General features: G+C 40.7%; 1 protein-coding gene across 1 annotated transcript; it reads right to left on the bottom strand.

The window, feature by feature from the left end:
• Positions 1-142: 142 nt before the first annotated feature.
• LAMTOR4 (late endosomal/lysosomal adaptor, MAPK and MTOR activator 4) lies at positions 143-7,951 on the bottom strand. The gene is made up of 4 exons (XM_044005303.1): positions 7,831-7,951; positions 5,608-5,688; positions 697-814; positions 143-472 (listed from the first exon to the last, which is right to left on the bottom strand). The coding sequence occupies exons 1-4, from the start codon at positions 7,831-7,833 to the stop codon at positions 375-377; spliced, it is 300 nt and encodes a 99-aa protein (XP_043861238.1). The 5' UTR covers positions 7,834-7,951; the 3' UTR covers positions 143-374.
• Positions 7,952-21,546: the final 13,595 nt, after the last annotated feature.

Raw genomic sequence — 21,546 nt, 5'->3', positions numbered from 1 at the left:
GGGTGACCATGAACCAGTCACTTCCTGGATCTGATTCCTCATCTTTAAGGGGTCAGACTAGATGGTCTCTAAGATCCCTTCCAGTTTGTAAACTTAAGATAATTGAGAGGGAAGAAAAAATATCCACACATCCCCCCAAGGGTACTAGTGTCAGACACCATGTTTATTGAAGAGGAGACTATCCCTGCCCTGATCCCCTTTAACACTGAGAAAGAAACCCAACCCTCTGCCTCACTGAGCAGGTATGGGGGAGAAGAGATGAAGATAAGGCAGAATGCGTAGATTCTATATGGGGAAGTAGTAAAATCAGGTATGTGGAAAAGCAATAAGCTTACAGAGATACTCTCAACCTTCCCCTCCAATCCCCTGTAGTCTCAGACATTGATGGGTTCACGGCTGTGATTCTGTCTTTTCACCACAAACACCTTCTGTCCAGATACAGTCACCAACAACGTGTGTTCCCCGAAGACCACTAGGAACAAAGCCCCCCCCCAGACAAAAAGTTGGCTAGAATCAAAGCCAAAGAACCCCACCCCAAGGGTAGGGGAGTTGAGGGTGAATGGCTCAAATTAGGTAGAAAGGCAGAATAAGTACGACCCCAGAAACTTGGGGAAGAAGCAATGAGGGGACTTATATTTTCTTCAGAAAAGGAGATTTGTCAAAGCTCCTTTCATGTTCCAGGGCTCAGGGGCTTACCAGATAGGCGCTTGAAGGGCATGTCAAGGCCACGGTACAACCGGAAGCCACAGGCTGTGCTCACTAGCTCAGAGATTGCACCAGCTGCTTGTTCATCATTCTCCAAATCACCAGATGACTAGATGATAAAGAGTGGAGACCAAAAATTAAGAACGAAACAGTATTTTTAATCTGTCCCCTAACCCCGACTTCTTTCTCCCTTTTGGCCAACTATAGGAAAGGGGTGGAGAAAAACCATCAAAAAAAAAAAAATCTTTGAGCCTGCTACCTATTCTGGTGACCGAGTCATGACTTTCTTTTGCCACCACTCCTCCAATAGACCAGTGGTTTACCTTATCTTCTCATTCCCTCCCCTACATCTCTTGCAATTTGGCTTCAGTCTAATGAAACTATATGCAGAGGTTATCAATGACCTCCCAACAGGTTTTTCTCATTTTCCTCATTTTTGTGATCTCCCCCAGTAGAAGGTAAGGGACTGTTCCATTTTTGGTTTTGTATTCCTAAGTTACATAAGGTGAATGAATACGTGTTGACTAACATCCAACACTTGAGCACATTGTTCTTTCCAGATCTCAGCTTACTCTTTTTTTGTATCATTCTTTTCTTCTCTTAACTCCCTAAATGGAAGTATAATTCAAAGAATGTTTTTTGCCTTTTTCTTTTTTTTCTTTCACTGTACTGAAGAGGCTCAACTCTTTAAAAAAAATTTTTTTGGTACGACTTAGCTACCCCATAAGAGGAAAAAAGCAATTTTGCAAAACAGATTCATCAATGCTAACAATAACAGATTCCACATCCATAGACCCCCATCTCCAAAAAATGAGAAGAGGGATCTCACATTTCTTCCTTAGGGTCAAGTTTAATCATTCCATTTACACAACATTATGTATTGGAGGGTTTTGGTTGTTCTTTGGATTTATGTTGCAATAGTCATTGTGGATATTATATTCCTGGTTCATTATTTGGGCCAGCTTAATAAGTCTTTCCATGCCCCCCTGTACTCTTTATACACTTTGTTGTGACAAAGAATATTACCCTATATTCATGTACCACAATTTATTTGGCCATTTCCACAATAAATGGGTACTCGCTTTGGTTCCAGTTTTTTGCTACTATAAAAAGATCTATAAATGGCATTTGTTGAATCATTTCCTTTTTTTTTTTTAAGGCAATGGGGGTTAAGTGACTTGCCCACGGTCACACAGCTAGTAAGTGTCAAGTGTCTGAGGCCGGATTTGAACTCAGGTACTCCTGAATCCAGGGCTGGTGCTTTAACCACTGCACCATCTAGCTGCCCCTGAACCATTCACTTTTTTTTTTTTTTTTTTTTTAGTGAGGCAATTGGGGTTAAGTGACTTGCCCAGGGTCACACAGCTAGTCAGTGTTAAGTGTCTGAGGCCGGATTTGAACTCAGGTACTCCTGACTCCAGGGCCGGTGCTCTATCCACTGCGCCACCTAGCTGCCCCTGAACCATTCACTTTTAAGGCTTTAACAACTACATTGAAGCTACTTAAATTTATCATCTTCAGCCTTGCTTAATCTCCCAAATTCTAGACTCATCTCCCATTGCCCACTGGATATTTTTATCTGGATGGATATTCTATAGTCAATTCAAAATTCAAGTCTAAAATAAAAATGCCTTCTATTTACATTAAATTTTAGTTTAATGATATAGTTTTTGGATAACTCGCAATGTAAATACATTAAAAAACAAGGACGGAGAGAGAAAATTGCCTAAATATCTTCATGAAGCTAGATATTACAAAATCTACAGTCACAAACATCTATATGCAAATGCCCAAAGTTTAGGCAAGAAGATACCCATATATGGAACATGGCTCTGGATAGGTATATCTTATTATTAGGAAATGTTGTCCACTCTTTTCAGTCTTGTCTGACTCTTTTGTGACCCCTATTTGGGGTTTTCTTGGTAATGATACTGGAGTAGTTTGCCATTTCCTTGTCCAGCTAATTTTACAGAAGAGGAAGCTGAGGGTCACAGCTAGTATCTGAGGCCAAATTTGAACTTGTCTATCTAACATAAGACCCAACATTCTATCCACTGCACCATTATTAGGAAATAGGCTTAATAATTTTCTTTGTTCCTCTAGGTGGTGTTCGGTCTAAATTCTGATTTTGAGTAGCTATATCCTTTTGCCAAGAGTGTGAAGGGGAACATGGAATTCCCATTCTCACAATAGTTTTTAATATTACCTTTCTTTAATCAAGGGCAATATACTATACTATAAGCTTCATGGAAGAAGGAACTATGTTTTATATTTAATCTCTGTTTCTCCCTAAGTACTTAACACAATGTTTTGAACAAGTCAGATACCTCATAAATGTGTGCTTGGTTTTTTTTAGTACTAAAAAAACCTTAAGGACATATAAAAAGAGGCAGATACTATTAAGATGTTATTCTCGGGGGCAGCTAGGTGGCGCAGTGGATAAAGCACCGGCCCTGGATTCAGGAGTACCTGAGTTCAAATCCGGCCTCAGACACTTGACACTTACTAGCTGTGTGACCCTGGGCAAGTCACTTCATCCCCATTGCCTAAAAAAACAAACAAAAAAAAGAAATGTAGTAGAATGTTAAGTTCCTTGAAGGCAGGAAGTGTTTTGGGTATGGTTTTTTTTTTTAATATCTAGCACCTAAGAGTGTCTGACACATAATTAAATGCTTAATGAATAATCCTCAGTAGATAAATTGACTGAAATTGGGCAGATTCCCACTGATTGAAGAATAACTTAACAAACTGTGGTACATGAAGTAATGGAATAAAATAATGAATATAAAGGTTTTTGGACACAATGGAAAACTTAATATGAATTGATACAGAATGAAGTAAGCAGAACCAGGAAAATAATATAAATGATGACAACACAAAGGGAACAAAACTCAATGACCAAGCTTGCCCTCAAAAAGAAAATTCGGGGGGCAGCTAGATGGCGCAGTGGATAGAGCACCCGCCCTGGAGTCAGGAGTACCTGAGTTCAAATCCAGCCTCAGACACTTAACACTTACTAGCTGTGTGACCCTGGGTAAGTCACTTAACCCCAATTGCCTCACTAAAAAAAAAAAAAAAAAGAAAGAAAGAAAATTCCCCTCCCCTCTTTGCAGAAATAAGGGAGGAATAGGGGTGTGGAATCATATGTACTCTCAAACTCTGGTTTTGCTGGGCTGCCCCCATCCTCCCTCCGCCAAGAAATCTGTAACAAAAACCTTGCTAAACTAAGGAGAATGGAGACATTTTTAATGATGTGATGTAAAAACAAAAAAAATTTTAATTACAATAAAAGACACTGCTTCCAATAACCAGACAATAGTCCCTCTGCACTTTACCCTAGTCATATCCGAAGCAGAGTGTCCAGAGGAGCACAACTAGCTGCCCCCAAATTAGGTTTTTTTAAATATATGGACAGAAAGCATATGAGAGGATGAATAAGAACATGGCATGGTCCTTTAAAAAAAAGCGTCAGAAAGTGCTGAACTGGTGAGGGAATATAAACAGTTAGTGTTTTCAAGTTATATTGGAGAAGATTTAAAATAGCTGGTATTGGGGCAGCTAGGTGGCGCAGTGGATAAAGCACTGGCCCTGGATTCAGGAGTACCTGAGTTCAAATCCCACCTCAGACACTTGACACTTACTAGCTGTGTGACCCTGGGCAAGTCACTTAACCCCCATTGTCCCACAAAAAAAAAACAAAAACACGAAAATAGCTGGTATTTATATAGCACTCTTTTGCAAAGCACTTTGAAGTATTTTCTCTCATTTGCTCTTTACATTAACTCTGTGAAACTGATAATACAGGTATCATTCCCATTTTATAGATGAGGAAACTGAAACTCAACCAATATATGTGACTAGCTCTTGATCATAGTTTCTATGGATCCTGGGCAGGACCCAGCACTCTTTCCACTATACCACTCACTCCCTAAGGATCAAAGGAATAATTCATTGCTCAGAGTAGATGGGATAACAATAACAGATGGCAGAGATTGTCATCTCTATTTTGTTAGAATGTAAACTCATGAGTAGGGGCTGTTTCATTCAATCAATTTGTATCCACAGCCTGACATGCATGTGCTCAATAAATACTTGTTTTCTCTAACAAGGGGAGTGATTTTGGGACTGGAAAGGAAATAACAATAATGGCTACTAAAGATGAAACCCTAGGTCACCCTGGATAACATCTCAGGGTACTGAAAGATCTGGCAGGCATGACTGATAAGCTACTCTCAGTGATCACTAAACAGCTGTGGGAAATGGGAAAGGTACCATAGGGTTGGAGGAGGACAATTCTGATTTCCAAAAGAGAATACCGAGTCTGAAAAATAGTGAATTTGACTTTGACTCTTGTCAAAATTCTCTCATTAATGTAATAATCTAGTACCTAGTATTTAGAAAGCATGGTGGTGCACATCTATATCTGTTACTAGGGAGGTTCTGCCTAGGTTTTGCCTAGGACAAAGAATTGACAAGCCCTGGCAGTTGACTGGACATGGTGGGTGAGAGTGAAAAAAGATACATGGATGTCTCCTAGGTACTAAACCTTTAATAGCACCCTTGACAGAAACAGGGAAGTTAGGAAGAGGTGTGAGTTTTAGGGGAAAAGATAATGAATTTTGTTTTGGACTTGCTGAGTTTGAGATCCCTACGGAATATGTAAGTGGGGATTTCTAGCAAAAGGTTGGTGATGAGAGACTGGAATACAATACATAGATGCATAGATCTGGGAATCATTTGCACAGAGATAATAGTTAAATTCATGGGAGCTCAAGGTTAAGAATCATGCATATTTCAAATTAGGAAAAGCTGTAGGAAGGAAGAGATAAATGGAAGGATCATAAATCAGGAAGGGGCTATCAAGGATCAGGTCATCTTTCTACTCTTCTCCCCAAGACTTACTGCCAGCACGGCTCCTTCACTCAGCACCAAGTAGCCCAGCTGGTCAGGGATACGCTCCAGCCCCTGGGTCAATGCAGATGTCTAGAAAAAATACAGTAAATGATGAGAAGGGAAAAATCAGAGGAAAGAGAACTAGCTTGAGAGCTTTCCTACTCACTTGCAAACCACTGCTGCAGATGCTATACCTCTGCTCTTCCCCTGTTGTCCATCTCCCCACTTTGCCAAGACTTTAGACTAGGACAAATAATTGCTGACATTTATATAGGACTTTGAAAGCACCTTTGATCCTCACAACAACCCTGTAGGGAGTAATTACTACAGGTCAATGTGTCTCTTTTAAACATAAGAAAACAGGATCGAGAAGTTAAGGGACCAGCTTACAGTCACACAGTGTCATAGGTGGAATTTGAAGGCTCTCCTGATTTTCAGTCCAGCTCTTTTCACTATGCTGTAATGCCCAAAATATTCTTTCTACTCAGTGTCCAAGTACCCTGCTTATTTCCCTCCAAGTTCTAAACACTCAGATTCCTGGCCCTTCCCTTCAATACACAACCCCAAATTTTTTCCTCTCCTAGATGTGCTAGTTCAACCACACAAAAAAATTATTCTTCACTTATGTGAATTAAGTTTCCTAATCTCCTTGACTCAAAGCTCTCCTCTCTAATATATCTTCCATAAAGTTGTCAAATTAATGATCCTATGGCACAGGTCTGACCTTATCCCTCTTCTGCTCAGAAGCTCTAACAGATTCTTCTTGCCTTCTCTAAACTAAAATGCAAATTCCTCCCTTAGTTCTTTAAAGCTCTACAATCTGGCTCTAGCCCACCTTTCTAGGCTTATTGCACATTATTCTTTCAACTAAGCTAGGCTACTTGCTCTTCTTCGTATTGTTACAATATGGACAGGCTTTTATATTTGAATAGATGGTGCTCCCAATGCTTAGAATGCACTCATGGGATCATAGCTATTTAGAGCTGGAAACCTTAAGAGGTTATCTAGTCCAACCCCCCCCCCCATTTTACAAATGATGAAAATAAAGCCCAGAAAGATTAAGCGAGGGTTTCAAAGATAGTGTCTGAGGTTGAAACTCTAAGCCCATCATCATTCATTACACTGCACACATGCTGCCTCCCCTGACAATTCTCTCCTAATAAAACACCAGCTTTCTTCAAAATTAGATTGGAGTTGGGGCAGCTAGGTGGCTCAGTGGATAAAGCACTGGCCCTGGATTCAGGAGGGCCTGAGTTCAAATCCGACCTCAGACACATGACGCTTACTAGCTATGTGACCCTGGGCAAGTGACTTAACCCTCATTGCCCCACAAAAAAAAAAAAAAAAAAAACGAAAAAAAAAATAGATTGGAGTACTAGCTCCTACAGGAAGCCAATCCTGTTTGCCACAGTTTCCAGGGCCTTCCCTTTTGAAAATTACTTACATTTTGCATTTAATTTGCTATGCACATGTCACTTTGTTCTCCCAAAGAATGTCATTCCCCTGAGCCCAAAGGTCTGTTTCTTTTTTCTATCCCCAGCAGCTGGAAAAAAGGCAGGCCCTTAATTGCTTAAAGCTAATTGATAAACTGATTTCTAGGCACAGTTCCGGGAAAGATAAAACTGAAACAGGCTGTGTCCTCAAGAAGCTTTCTAATGCTGGCAGGAGGTGAGGAGGGGCAGGAATATCCATATAAAAAATAAAGGGATTTCTTTCTCCCTCACCCCCACCCCAGTCTCCAAATCAACATGCATTTATTTAGTAGGTGGTGATTATGTGCCTGCCACTGAGGGGACAAAAACATCCTAGGCCCTGTTCTCAAAGAGCTTCTGTTCTTCTGAGGGGAAACCCTAGATAAGCCTGAAATCTTTACGGGCCCTTTCCCGTTGTGGTGTCCTCTCTTTAAAATCATCGCCCACTTCCCATCTCTCCCAGAGAAAACCACTTCCCCACACCGCTCCCCTCCACCCCCCGCCCTTTCTGGGGACCTCTCCCCAGCCCCTTTTCTTCCCTCTGAGAATACACGAGACCCGACCACCCCCGCCCCCCACTCCCAGGCCCTTCATTCTCTGCCGCCTTCACTTCCCCCAGGCCCGACACCTCGGGGTCACTTCTTTGAAGGGCGGTTGGGGTGGGGGGGCGTGGGGTGCTGCACTGGGGGGGAGGAGGAGTAAGGGGAGAAGGAGAAAGGGCAGGAGAAAGACGAATGCGCATGCGCCATCGGTTTCTCACCATCTCAAGCCGTAGGTGCGGAGAAAACTGGCAAAAAGTGGCGTCGCTTCCGGGTTATCACCTATATCACGTGCCGGACGTGGCCTCCCTACTCCCCACCATTCCTTTCCGTAGGGATTTGGGCCCCGTACTCATGCCATTCATTGACTGGGCAATCGAGACGCCACTCAAAATTCAGCCTATCCGTGTGTTCCGCCACCTACTTCCACGCCCCCTCTCCCCAGCCTGGATGTTGGTCGCGCAAGCGCCTTCTTTTCGTTTCTCCCTCTCCCCCACACTATGTGAATGATTGGCTGCGCGTGAGGAATGGGAGGAAAGTGGGGCGGGGTTATTAGAGGAACCAGAGATCTAGATGGGGGGTGCTGGAGGAGGGGTACTTCATGTAGTACGGTGCTTACTATTTACTGTAGAAAAACTTAGGCTCCTGGGGCAGCCAGATGGCGCAGTGGATAGAGCACCGGCCCTGGAGTCAGGAGTACCTGAGTTCAAATTCGGCCTCAGACACTTAACACTTACTAGTTGTGTGACCCTGGGCAAGTCACTTAACCCCAACTGCCTCACTTAAAAAAAACAAAAAACAAAAAAACTTACCCTCCTTTTACGGGAAGGGATTAAAGTGTGCAGAGGACTTTTACATATTAACTCAATTTACCCTGGGCAGTAGGTGGTTTTATCCCCATTTCACATATGAGTGGGATGGGAAGTACACCCACTGACCCCTGTAATAGAGACTCGAGGAGAAAGGAGGCCAAAGCACTGATTTTATTTCTTTCGAAAGAAAGGTGTACCACACTCACTGGGACAACCAGGAGGTGTGACACACCGAGGTTTAGGAAACCAAGCAGTTTTTATACTCTTTACAGACATCTAATTTGAGCAAAATGCGGTAATTGGGTTCAGCAATAAATCATTCTCCTGGAATGTTCAGCGATAAGTCTCTCTCCTGGGTTGTTCAGCCATAGATTATTTTGCAAAATTTTCTGTTTCTGCAACAATGTATCACGTCTACATAATGTCTCGGTGCAGACTCTATGAAGCAATTTTTAAGTTGATATGTCTATATTTAGAAAGGGGGATAGTAGCTTCCCGTTATTGCCTCTCTCTAGAAAAAAAACGGAGAGAGAGGGAAACGGAGCTCTAAGGGGTCTTAAGACCCTGAGATCAGATCACTAGGCCGAAGGGGGGGGGGGCGCTTTCCATCTCAGTGGAGGGTCGTATCCCTATGTCCCTCTCACATACAAGAAAATTGAGCCAGCCAGAGGTTAAATAACTTTTACAGCCTTAGACAGTTTGAACTAATGTCTTACAGACCGTGTCCGCAGTGCCGCCTAGCCAACCCTGCCATAGGCCACAGACAGCCTGTACTCAATGTGTCCTTAACTGATAATCGTTAGGGACAGTGTAATGATGGCAAAGGTTAGACATGACCTTGAAAACAGGAAACCTCTCTTGATTGTTCTCTGAGCCTCAGTTTGCTCATCTTCCTTCCTCAGAGTGTTGTGGAGAAGAAAGCATTTGGTAGGATAGGGATTGATTGAACCTGGAATTTCTTTAGGGACCTCCCAGCACAGGGAAAGGCCACAATCTCCCTTATCTGCTACTTAGTTGTCAGGGAAAAACCCAAGAGATAGTCAAATGGGGCCCCTAGTCAGAGTCCTCATGCCAGGGAGAGGAAGGGCCTAATATTCTACATTCCCTAAGTTTAAGACTCAGGATGTAAGTGCAGATGCTGAAATGATTAGTGACAATTCTATATGATAGCTGATGCTTCTAGGGGAGAGAAGTGGAGAGACATACAAAATTTAGCACAAGACAGGAGAGTATAGAAGGGGGGGGGAGTAAACTTCGGTAAAGGAGGGAAAATACAGAATGAAGAGGCAAACAGAGAAGATGAACACAGGGCAGGCCCCTGGGTGCTGGATGGAGTTAAGTGGCCAATACAGGTGAAGCAGGCTGGTTTTTTATAGGGGTTCTCATCGAAGTCAAATAGGAACAGAGATTGGGGATGAGAAGCAGGGAAACTGTGCAAACTACTATGCTGTAAGAAATGATGAGTGAGAGGCAGCTAGATGGCGCAGTGGTTAAAGCACTGGCCCTGGATTCAGGAGGACCTGAGTTCAAATCCGACCTCAGACACTTGACACTTACTAGCTGTGTGACCCTGGGCAAGTCCCCATTGCCTACAAAAAAAAACAAAAACAAACAAACAAATAAGAAATGATGAGTGAGTTGATTTTAGAAAAACATGATAAAACTTGCATGAAAGAATGAAGAGTGAAATGAGTAGAACCAAGAGAACTTTGTATACAGTAACAGGATCACACAGCTAGTAAGTGTTAAGTGTCTAAGGCTGGATTTGAACTCAGGTACTCCTGACTCCAGGCCTGGTACTCTATCCACTGCTCCACCTAGCTGCCCCAGATTTTTTTTTTTTTTTAAAGAAAATACACACACCTTGCAGCTTTGGTTCTCGTTCCATCCAGATTATTTGTGTTGTGAGTTGTGTGTTCTTTCTCTCAGCAAATATACTAAATATACTATTTATATCTTCTCAGTTTCTTTGACTATTCAAAATCCAGAAGAAGGAGTCATAGTACATCAAGAATTATCTGCACAATATTACTGCCTGACTAGCATAAGCATAATGCTTTTGCCCCCATGGAATGGCCCTGTTTAAGGGAACTGTGATCCTAATGGAAAAGGAAATGGGAATCATGATATGATTCACATCCTGGGCAGCACCTGAATAAAATGCTATAGTAGCTGCCTTTGACAGTATGAAATGTACAACTGGTATGTGTCCTGTATTCTCTATGATCAGTGTTCTTCAGGTAGTTGCGATCTCAGAAGATTTGATTCTGATCCAAACACACATTCCATGTTGTGGTAAAAAAAATATGACAGTTTTTTAACAGTCGGTTAGGATAACTGAAAGACGCCAGTTTTTTTTAAGGACCACCCTTTCGGGGAGGAGACCAACGGCATGAGCTATGCACGCCAGTCCGCCTGCTGCGCAGGTCAGACTGCCTGCTAGCACTCCACTTCTGGGGTGCGAGCTTAAAAGGCAAGGAGAGAATGGAAGTGGGAGTTTTTTCCTGCTCTGCTGGTCTCCTGACTGCGCTGCACAGACGGTCTCTCTCTCCCCAAAGGTGGCCTTCTCTTTTGGTGAGTTTTATACGGAATATAGACTAAGCTTAGACTTAAGAAGATTTGTATTGTGTTTCTACTTTCCTATCCTTCTAATCAACATCACCTTGTGACTACCATACAATAAATGGTCTATCTAGAAAACCAGAAGCTTCTTCCATTTACTAGTCTGGGAGATAAATTAAGGGAAAGGTTAAGTAGGGTAGATTTATGATCTAATATCCAATTTTAAATCTCACAATGTAATTTTTTTTTTATTTTTTTTTTGGGGGGGGGCGGGCAATGAGGGGTAAGTGACTTGCCCAGGGTCACACAGCTAGTTAAGTGTCAATTGTCTGAGGCTGGATTTGAACTCAGGTCCTCCTGAATCCAAGACCAGTGCTTTATCCACTGCGCCACCTAGCTGCCCCCATGTAATATTACAGTGGTTTTTTTGTTTGTTTTTGCAGGGTGTTAAGGGCTAAAATTCTAGCTAAACTGTCTAAAATATCTAATGAGTGGTCGCCAATAAATTATAAGCTTTAGCAAGAGTTAGACTTTTAAGCATTTATTAAGGAGAATAAGAATTTGGTAAAGAGAGAGAAAAAGGCCTAGATTCCTATCTATTAAAGGGAGAGCACATTTTTAGCTCCCGTCTCCGCCAGAGTCCAGAGGAAAGAGCGCGAGACTGAGCGCCAGTCTCTTCCTTCCTCCTCCCACTAGTCCGCGTCACTTCCTGACTCCTGAAGAAAAGACTCCTGGTCTTGCCCTCAAAGACCTTCGCCTCATGGGCAGAACTCTTCTACAGTAAGTATCCAGCAGGTGGCGTTATTCCAATCGTTACAGTCCCCCCTGTTGTTCCTCAAGAAACAAAATGTTTCCTTGACGGAACAGTAAAAAGAATATAATAACTATTGCTAACTAATAATATGTGAACAACAATATAGAAAAGGAAGAGAGGAAAGTTTTGTTCAGAGGGGCGATTTTTTTTTTTTTTTTGTCCTCATGAACCGACGCTTTGACATTAGTCTTGCAAAGGGAGGGCCTCTGCAGAGAGTACATGTTACAGATGGTGTATATTATAACAGAAAGAGAAAAAAACCAACAAAAAGAACAAATCAAAACTGTTCATTTAAAGTCTCTGAAAGTCTTTTCTCAGATGTCCTCTAGGTGTAGTCGTGGAATGGAAGTCTTTTCAGGGGTTGATGTGTGGATGCTGGTAATCAGCCAGGAAAATTTCCTACAAAATTGAGCTTAACACAACTTTAAAATAGCTTTGTCAATAATCAAATCAAACAATGAAAGTTCTCAAAAACATGTCTAAGGGAATTCAGAATCTTAGTTGTTACACATGAAACATATAATAAAACAAAAATTGAACCATTCTTTAAAATTATAATATTACTATAGTCCCCCCCTTATGGAGGGTAATTGAGAAGACAATTGCTGCGATATTAATTATTAAAAATAATTTTTTATCTTTGTTTCATCACTTTTTGCATCATCTGCCTAATTATCCTCATGCCATTATGAGAAATTAAAAAATCTAATATAATTGGTAACAGGTGTCAAGGCCAAATTCAACACTGTATTTATCATGACACCTGAGATAATTATGGGGGTTACCATAAAAGAAGAGAAATGATGGGATATGAGCATTCCCACACTTGAGCAATATGTACTGCCCATACAGTATGCCAGGCTTAAAATAGGTGGATGGAATATATGTCCATGCCACCAAACATATTGGAAGAAACTGAGTCAGACTTAATCAGATGCATGGGATTGAGATGTCCATGGCATCAGGCATATAGGAGGGAGCATAGAAGCCAGGTGTAGAAGTGAGATGGGTGGGATGAATACTTCCAGCCATCTGTACAATATTGTGGGGAAAAAGAGAATAAAATATTAAACCAAGAGAATCCAACCTCAACATTTGTCAAAAGCCGTTCCCTCGGCCATACCTTGACTTCATGCATGTCTCCCCTCATGTGACAGTTCAGTGTCTGCTCTTGCATGTATTCCTCTTGTGATTGGATGGCATCTTGGCCAACTGGCATCTGATAACTCAGAATAAAGGCAATTAATGTCTTAAATGATAAGTTCCCATAATCCAAGTCTCATATGGATTTAAAAATTGAGGATAATAAATGATTGCAAAAAATGTGAATACATCTTGACTCAGAATATAATATATAATTATGCAACAATTTCAAATAATACCTTTTTTTTTACTTAGCATACAATTACTTTTTTGAAAAATCTGAACATATTTAAATACAAGTTAAAGCACAACACAATCTCAAAGACAACTTTTACAAATGTTCCCCTCTTTTTTTTTTTTTTTTGGAATATGCTTATCAAAAATAATACTTCTAGAATCAATTTACACTTGCCATGGCAACCAATTTGCCAGGGAAATGCTTTAAAGAGTTTGATCAAATAATCAGTTGAGAAAAACAAAAACAACTCAGAATATGGGAGCACAATACTCCTAGAATTAACATTGTATTATGAAATCAAAACCATCTTGCAATTTTTCAAAATTAGATAGATAAACGAATAGAAGAAAATACACATGGAACAATAAAAAACAATGAAATTCAAACTAGGACTAAATGAATGTGAACTTAATATTAATAAGAGTATTATAAAATATAAACTTGATCACATGACTATAAAAAGCTTTTACAAATATTCTCCTTGTTTTAAAAAACTAAGTATAAGACACAATCTCAAAAGCATGAAAATCTCTATGAAAATAAACCCATTACCATTAATTTCAAAATGTAGATGTAATAGCATAGAAATCCTATGTAACCTCTGAACTGATACAATTACTCTGAGTGAATTCAGAACACTTTTGATTCCGATATCTAAAATCCCCAATACTCATATCAATACCTTGCTGCTTACTTCTACATTCCTGTACAATATATACCCTTCCATGCCAAAAGAAGCAGAGTCTTGAACTATGTTGATGATTGTCATTCTTATTCAGCTTAAGTTTTTCTTCTTTAACCCCTCTATATTGTCTGTCGGGCTTTTCACCATACAAATGCTTTATAAGATTACTAATGAAAGACAAAAGCAGGTTAGCAAAATTATGAACAAAACGAGCATATCTGGAATTTAAAGAGTTTTCTAAGATTGTCTCAAAAGCACAGCCAGGCTGGAGAAGGGCTGAGCCTGAAGCTGCAAATGTAGTTACAGAAAGTTGAGCATGCGCATCAGATCTCTGGACTTCCCAGGCAGGGGAAGTAATGGGCTTGGCCATGGGAGGAGTAGAGGGTGGGGTCTGGGGAGGAGGGGAGGGACCAGAGCAATTTGAATCAGACTTGATTTTGAACTCAGGCCTGGATTCCTCTTCTCCCACTTTGCCTCTAGGTGCTAGGGGATTAAAAGCTTCTAGAGGGTGGGTCATTGCCTCCAGGCATGCAAAATTAAAGCAACAATTAGTGTTAGAACTGGGAAAAGCTGCAGGAATCTCTTCAGGCTTCTCTGAAAAAGCATGGTTGGGAGAGGGAGAGATATTTCCTTGTGTGAGTAAGTTGCTGGCTCTTTTAACAAAAATAAAAAGAAAAATAGAAAATCCACAAAAACAAAGCATTAACATGATCTTATCTCCCATTTGTCTGGTTAAACAGACTAAAATCAAAAATAGGGTAATTAGGGAGTTTAAAAGGTCCATTCGAAAAAATTTAAAGGAAAACACAGCCAGTGCGCCAGTACTTAGCAGTTAAAGGGAGAGGGAGGGGAAATTTCTTACCCAACCAGCAGATCAGAAGAAGACTGAGGGTTAGCTTTCCTCTTCGTGGTCAGCCATCTGTTAAGGGCTAAAATTCTAGCTAAACTGTCTAAAATATCTAATGAGTGGTCGCCAATAAATTATAAGCTTTAGCAAGAGTTAGACTTTTAAGCATTTATTAAGGAGAATAAGAATTTGGTAAAGAGAGAGAAAAAGGCCTAGATTCCTATCTATTAAAGGGAGAGCACATTTTTAGCTCCCGTCTCCGCCAGAGTCCAGAGGAAAGAGCGCGAGACTGAGCGCCAGTCTCTTCCTTCCTCCTCCCACTAGTCCGCGTCACTTCCTGACTCCTGAAGAAAAGACTCCTGGTCTTGCCCTCAAAGACCTTCGCCTCATGGGCAGAACTCTTCTACAGTAAGTATCCAGCAGGTGGCGTTATTCCAATCGTTACAAGGGCAATGAGGGTTAAGTGACTTGCCCAGGGCCACACAACTAGTAAAGTGTTAAGTGTCTGAGGTCAAATTTGAACTCAGGTCCTCCTTAATCCAGGGGCAGTGCTTTATAAACTGTGCCATCTAGCTGCCCTGATGTTTTATTTTTTAAGAGAAACAGCCGGGGCAGCTAGGTGGCGCAGAGGATAGAGCACTGGCCCTGGAGTCAGGAGTACCTGAGTTCAAATCCAGCCTCAGACACTTAACACTCACTAGCTGTGTGACCCTGGGCAAGTCACTTAACCCCAATTGCCTCACTAAAAAAAAAAAAAAAGAGAGAGAAACAGCCACTCAGAAAAAATGTTTACTTTGTTGGATAAACCAAATCAATTATCTCAAAAATGACAGGTGCAGGGGCAGCTAGGTGGCACAGTGGATAGAGCACTGGCCCTGGAGTCAGGAGGACCTGAGTTCAAATCCAGTCTCAGACATTTAACACTTACTAGCTGTGTGACCCTGGGCAAGTCACTTAACCCCAATTGCCTTACTTTTAAAAAAATGCTATTCTTCAGGGGGCAGCCAGGTGGCACAGTGGATAGAGCACTGGCCCTGGATTCAGGAGTACCTGAGTTCAAATCTGGCCTCAAACGCTTGACACTTACCAGCTGTGTGACCTTGGGCAAGTCACTTAACCCCCATTGCCTTGCCAAAAAAAAAAAAAAGCTATTCTTCGGGGCAGCTAGGTGCAGTGGATAAAGCACTGGCCCTGGATTCAGGAGGACCTGAGTTCAAATCCAGCCTCAAACAATTGACACTAGCTGTGTGACTCTGGGCAAGTCACTTAACCCTCATTGCTCCACAAAAAAAAAAGCAAAAACAAAAACAAAAAACAACAACAAACTATTCTTCAGGAACTTTAAAGCAAACCACCTGGGACCACCTGAATGCATTTGACCAGGAGGAAACCAGCCTGTGTCTAATACTTACGTCTGACACCAGTTCACATATCAGTTACTTCTATGAAAACTGGTATAGAATTTCAGAAAACTCTCTGCTGTTTTTGATACCTGCTTTTTTTTTTTTAGATGATGACATTCTGAAAATAAATTGTCATTGCTGAATTTTTAAAAAAAGACCTATGAGAGGAACTGTGGTGATGGACAAATGTAAAGGCTCCTGCCTTCAAGGAGGCTATTTGCCAGATATAACATGTTCATGTGAAAAAAACGAAAAAGGCATTATTTTGATAAGAGTTAAAAGAATAGTACTGTGATATAAAAAACTATTGTGCTTTCAGAAATAACGAGCGCAATGATCTTAGAAAAACATGGGGGCAGCTAGGTGGCGCAGTGGATAGAGCACTGGCCCTGGAGTCAGGAGTACCTGAGTTCAAATCTGGCCTCAGACACTTAACACTTACTAGCTGTGTGACCCTGGGCAAGTCACTTAACCCCAATTGCCTCACTTTAAAAAAAAAAAAAGAAAAACATGGAAAGACTTGCATGAAATAATGAAGAGTGAAATGAGCAGAACCAAGCAAACACTGTAAACAGAATTATAAATACCCAAATTAACTATAAAGGACATATGAAGAAAGGCACTATCTGCATCCAGAGAAAGAACTGATAAATATAAGTATGTATAGAATAATTTTACATATATTTATATATACCGATTTGTGTCTAATGGTGGCCATCTCTAGGGTTGGGGGAGACAGGAGGAAGGAAGAAAAAAAGGGGAAAAATTTACATGATAACTTTGTTGTATATTTAAAAGGAATAGCAAATTGTACATAGATCTGCAGTTCCATGTGCAATTATCTTTTTTATTATACTGTGTCATGGGAATGCTTGCTTTATTTCATAAATTAAAAATAAAATTAGATTAAAAAAAAAGAATAATACAGTAAAAAAGGCACTGGCTCTGGAGGCAGAGGAGCTTGGTTCAAGACCCACCTCTCATGCTTTCTTCCCTGGGTCTCAGTTTTCTCATCTGTAAAATGAAGGGATTGGATAAAATGACTTGATTTCCAACTTCATTGAACTCTGTAGTCAGGGAGATCAGTCATTATAGTGGTGCTTGGCCTGAATGTCCATCTTCTTCCCTCCATACATCTTTGCCCACTGATTAGTAGGGATCCTTGCGCTGTAAGTCTGTGCCCCTAGATCACTTGTAGTGATAAAGTTGGCCAATTCTGGCCACTAAACAGTGTATGGGAAAAACTGCCTCATCCTGTAGCTCAATTGCTTTCTCTGGCTTCCCCATGGCCATTATGGATGCTTGGGACATGTCTATCAGTACCTGACAACATTTACCCATAGGACTTAATTTTGAACAATAAAATGAATAACCACTTTTCCTCCCCATTGCACACACCTGCCAATGTCTTGGGTCCAAAGGCAGATGGAATGAACCCTGGAGGTTCCTAGTTTTTTAGGAGGATCACTAGAATAACAGTTCTTTGGGAATCCCCAAGAGCACCAAACTCCAGGATCTCATCATACTTGAACCCAAGACCTAGATAGAACATAAATCCTTCAGTGATGAACTGGGGCTGTGAATGAGAGGAGGGTTCAGGGAAGACGAAAAAGTAGCCTTGTATACTTATGTGCTTTCATATATTGTTGCTAATATCTTACTAATGTACAAGGCACCATACTTTTCTAGCACTCGTACATCTTTTTTGCCATTTGATTCTCACAGTTGGTGAGGTAGGACATGTTAATACATGTTAATTGGTGAGGAAAAGGAGATTGAACCTTAATGCACTAAACCACTGCCTCAGAGACTCAATGAAGGGAACTAGGGAAGGTGATCAGCAGTGTTTATGGCTACCTTAGTTCTTCCTCAGCAGAAAGATCCTGGCCAGGAGCCCACAAGGGGCTGATGGCATTCCTTTAGGATCCTGATTTTGTTCCCTGCCTTCCCAATACCTGTACTGAGGAGGCTTCATTGTTCACATATGAACTCAGTAGATGGTCCAGCTCCAGCTCCCTTCTATTTTTATTTCCTACCTCCCTATTCATACAACTTCCTATTGAATTATCCCTCCCATAAAAAAGATTATCCTTGGAATATTAATCCAGCTCTTCCTCAGTTCCTTCATCTGAATCTATAAAATTATCCCTTAATCTTTAGCTTCTTAGTTCATTGTCATTCCTTGAGGACCCTTCTTTGTTCTTTCTTTTATCTCTCAGGTCAGTTTCTTGTTTTATAATTTTTTCTTCTAATGATTGGACCTTTCTTTGGGTTTTTGGTAGTGCTTACTAATCAAATATTCTGCTTGTTTCCTTTTTTTTCAGAAATACCTCATTTATCTTTTTGAACATTCATTTTAAAAATTGATTAGATAAGGGGCAGCTAGGTGGTGCAGTGAATAGAGCACTGGCCCTGGAGTCAGGAGCACCTGAGTTCGGGTCTGGCCTCAGACACATAACACTTACTAGCTGTGTGACCCTGGGCAAGTCACTTAACCCCAATTGCCTCACTAAACAAACAAACAAACAAAATTGGATATAAGAGCATTAAACTGCCCTTTAACCTTTCCCTTATATATCTCCCAGACAAGTAAGAGAAAGAAACCTCTGAGCTTTAATTAGAGATGGATTACTTAGCTTTTATTGTTTGGGAATTAATTAGCCAACAAACAGGTGATACTGATTAGGGAAAGAGGAAAGTAGAAATACAAATAAATAGTCTTAGATCTAAGCTTAGTCTATATTATATATTAGTCTATATTCTTTTATAAAACTCACCGAATCCCAAAGCTACCTCTCAGGCTGAGAACCAGTGTCAAGCACATGCTGCCACCGAGGACCAGGGCTGATCACCCGAACACGCTGTTCAAACCTGAGCCAGTGTGTGTATGTCAAGAGCGAGAGACCACTTCCATTCTCTCCTCCTTTTTAAGCTCGCACCCCGTAAGTGGAGTGCTTGGTCACACTCTCCTGAACAGTGCTCTATCCACTGCACCACCTAGCTGCCCTCCTATAAATTTTTAAACACCACAGGTCTCAATTTTTTCAACTGTAAAATGGCGGTGAAAATAGCACCTACCTCACAGTGTCATCATGAGGATCAAATATCTGTAAAAAGGGTAGAATACAATGCCTAGTACATAGTAGTCACTATATAAATGCTTATTTCTTTAAAAATATTTTTACTTCTGATTCTCTTGTAGCTAGGTGATACAGTAGGAAGAATACTATGAACTCAGTGACATACTAGCTGTGTGATCCTGCCTGTCACCTGTTTGCCTTAGTTTCCTCAGCTATTAGTGGGGATAATAATAGCACCTATCTTCCAGGCTTGTTAGGATCAAATGAGATTAATTGTAAAGCACTTAGCATAGTGCCTTATACATAGTAACCCCTATATAAATATTATTATTACTCTGCCAACTATCTTCCACTTCTATACTTTCAAAGTCCAAACCTATCACATCATCTCTCAGAACCTTTTCTCCTTTGGAAAGAATGTTCAGGGGGCAGCTAGGTGATGCAGTGGATAGAGCACTGGCCCTGGATTCAGGAGGACCTGAGTTCAAATCAGACCTCAGACACTTAACACTTACTAGCTGTGTGACCCTGGGCAAGTCACTTAATCCCAATTGCCTCACTTAAAAAAAAAAAAGAATGTTCAGTATGCCTTCTAAGTTCATTACTCTAGTGTTGGTTTGTTTTTCAATTCTGTACTGATTTTTTGACAAAAAATTTTTCAATATTTTCTTCTGTTTTGTCATTTTAGTTTCTGGCTATTGTTCTGTGGTAATCTGTTTAATTCTTTTGGGGAGAGGAGCCAATGTGTGGAATTTTTGGTTCCTTTCAGGGTATAATATTTGTTCATATTTTGGTCTCTTTTGAGATTTTTTTCCTTGTTTTTTTCTTCTGTCTTTATGGATCACTCTATTATCTTCTTGTGAGCTAGGTTTTTATTAGGACTTTTTCTTTGGACTTATGTTCCTTCACCCTTTTTCTTGTATTTCTAATTAATTCTCTGATTTTCCTCCACCCTCTTTACTCCTTCTCTCTTCCAGTGCTGCACAGATCCTGAAGGCTGTGTCTTTCAGTTAGTTCTGAACCCTCAGTCTCAGTCCTTGATCAGGAAAAGCTGCCAATAGGCTGGCTTTCAGTCTTTTGTTTCTTGGACTAAAGCTCTTTCTCTTCAGGTCTGACTCTGAACTATTTGGGCCTTCTATTCTTTTTTGCAGGGCAATGAGGATTAAGTGACTTGCTTAGGGTCACACAGCTAGTAAGTGTCAAGAGTCTGAGGCCAGATTTGAACTCGGGTCCTTCTGAATTCAGGGCCAGTGCTATATCTACTGTGCCACCTAGCTGCCCCTATTTGGGCCTTCTATTGCCCACTTCTTCAATTGTTCTCTTTTCTTTGAGAGGCCAAGCAAAATAAATGTCCTCTGCTTTCTATGCGATAAAGGTGAATTACTTCCGTGGGAGGACCAGGCAGCAATTCACTAGCCAACATGACCACAAACCTATGAGATTGTGCTAATTGTGTTCAGCATGTGGTATTGTGTCAGACGGGGCCTTCAGTAGGACCTCTGACTACTTAAGTTGTCTGATGTTATTCCATTACAGGTCTTTGACCTTTGTGGTATTTGTCTTATGTTGTGGATTCAGGTGCAGATTCCATATGAGCTACATAATTTATTTGAGATTTTGGACTTGGGAGAACTTTGCAGAAAATAACTATTCTGCTATCTTGCCAGTCACACAATCCCTGGTTTCATTTATTACAAGAATATCAACATTGATGGGATTAATTTCTTCCATGTCACTTCAATGGCAAAGATCTCATATTTAGAGTACCTACATTTACATCATGTCTATAGAGCAAAAAATTGATTTTTGAGTGCTCTTGGCTCCTTTTCTACTACCATCACAGTGGATTCAGAAGGAAGGCCTTTGAGATTCCTCTACACCATGAGAAGGCATAGGATTAGAACTTTGTTGAGAACAATATATACAAAACCCACCAAATAACCATATTTACAAAAAAAAACTTAAATAAACCATGTAAAAATACTCAGTTTAAAAGTGAATTTTGTAGGGGCAGCTAGTTGTTGCAGTGGATAAAGCACTGGCTCTGGATTCAGAAGGACCTGAGTTCAAATCTGAACTCAGACACTTGACACTCCTTAGCTGTATGACCTCAGGCAAGTCACTTAACCCCATTGCCTGCCAAAAAAAAAAAAAGAATTTTGTAAAAATAAAAGTATATGTAGATATACACATACATAAACTACATAAATTAATAATTATACTTAACACATAAAAACTTATTAAATGGGGTGTGTGTGTGTGTGTGTGTGTGTGTGTGTCTCGGGGAAGCTAGAATGGCTTAGTGCATAGAGCTCTGGGCCTAGAGTCAAGAAGACCAAGGTCAAATCTGGCC

Source organism: Dromiciops gliroides, chromosome 4, assembly GCF_019393635.1.
Source record: "Dromiciops gliroides isolate mDroGli1 chromosome 4, mDroGli1.pri, whole genome shotgun sequence".
NCBI classification, from domain to species: Eukaryota; Metazoa; Chordata; class Mammalia; order Microbiotheria; family Microbiotheriidae; genus Dromiciops; species Dromiciops gliroides.
The sequence above is the reverse complement of the archived record's forward strand: the minus strand, read 5'-3'. Positions and strand labels throughout refer to the sequence as shown.

Coding starts and splice junctions, on each gene's coding strand:
- LAMTOR4 (XM_044005303.1), bottom strand. Junction 815..5,607: donor GTGAAGGAGCCGTGCTGGCA/GTAAGTCTTGGG, acceptor TTTATCATCTAG/TCATCTGGTGATTTGGAGAA. Junction 473..696: donor GCCCTTCAAGCGCCTATCTG/GTAAGCCCCTGA, acceptor CTTTGTTCCTAG/TGGTCTTCGGGGAACACACG.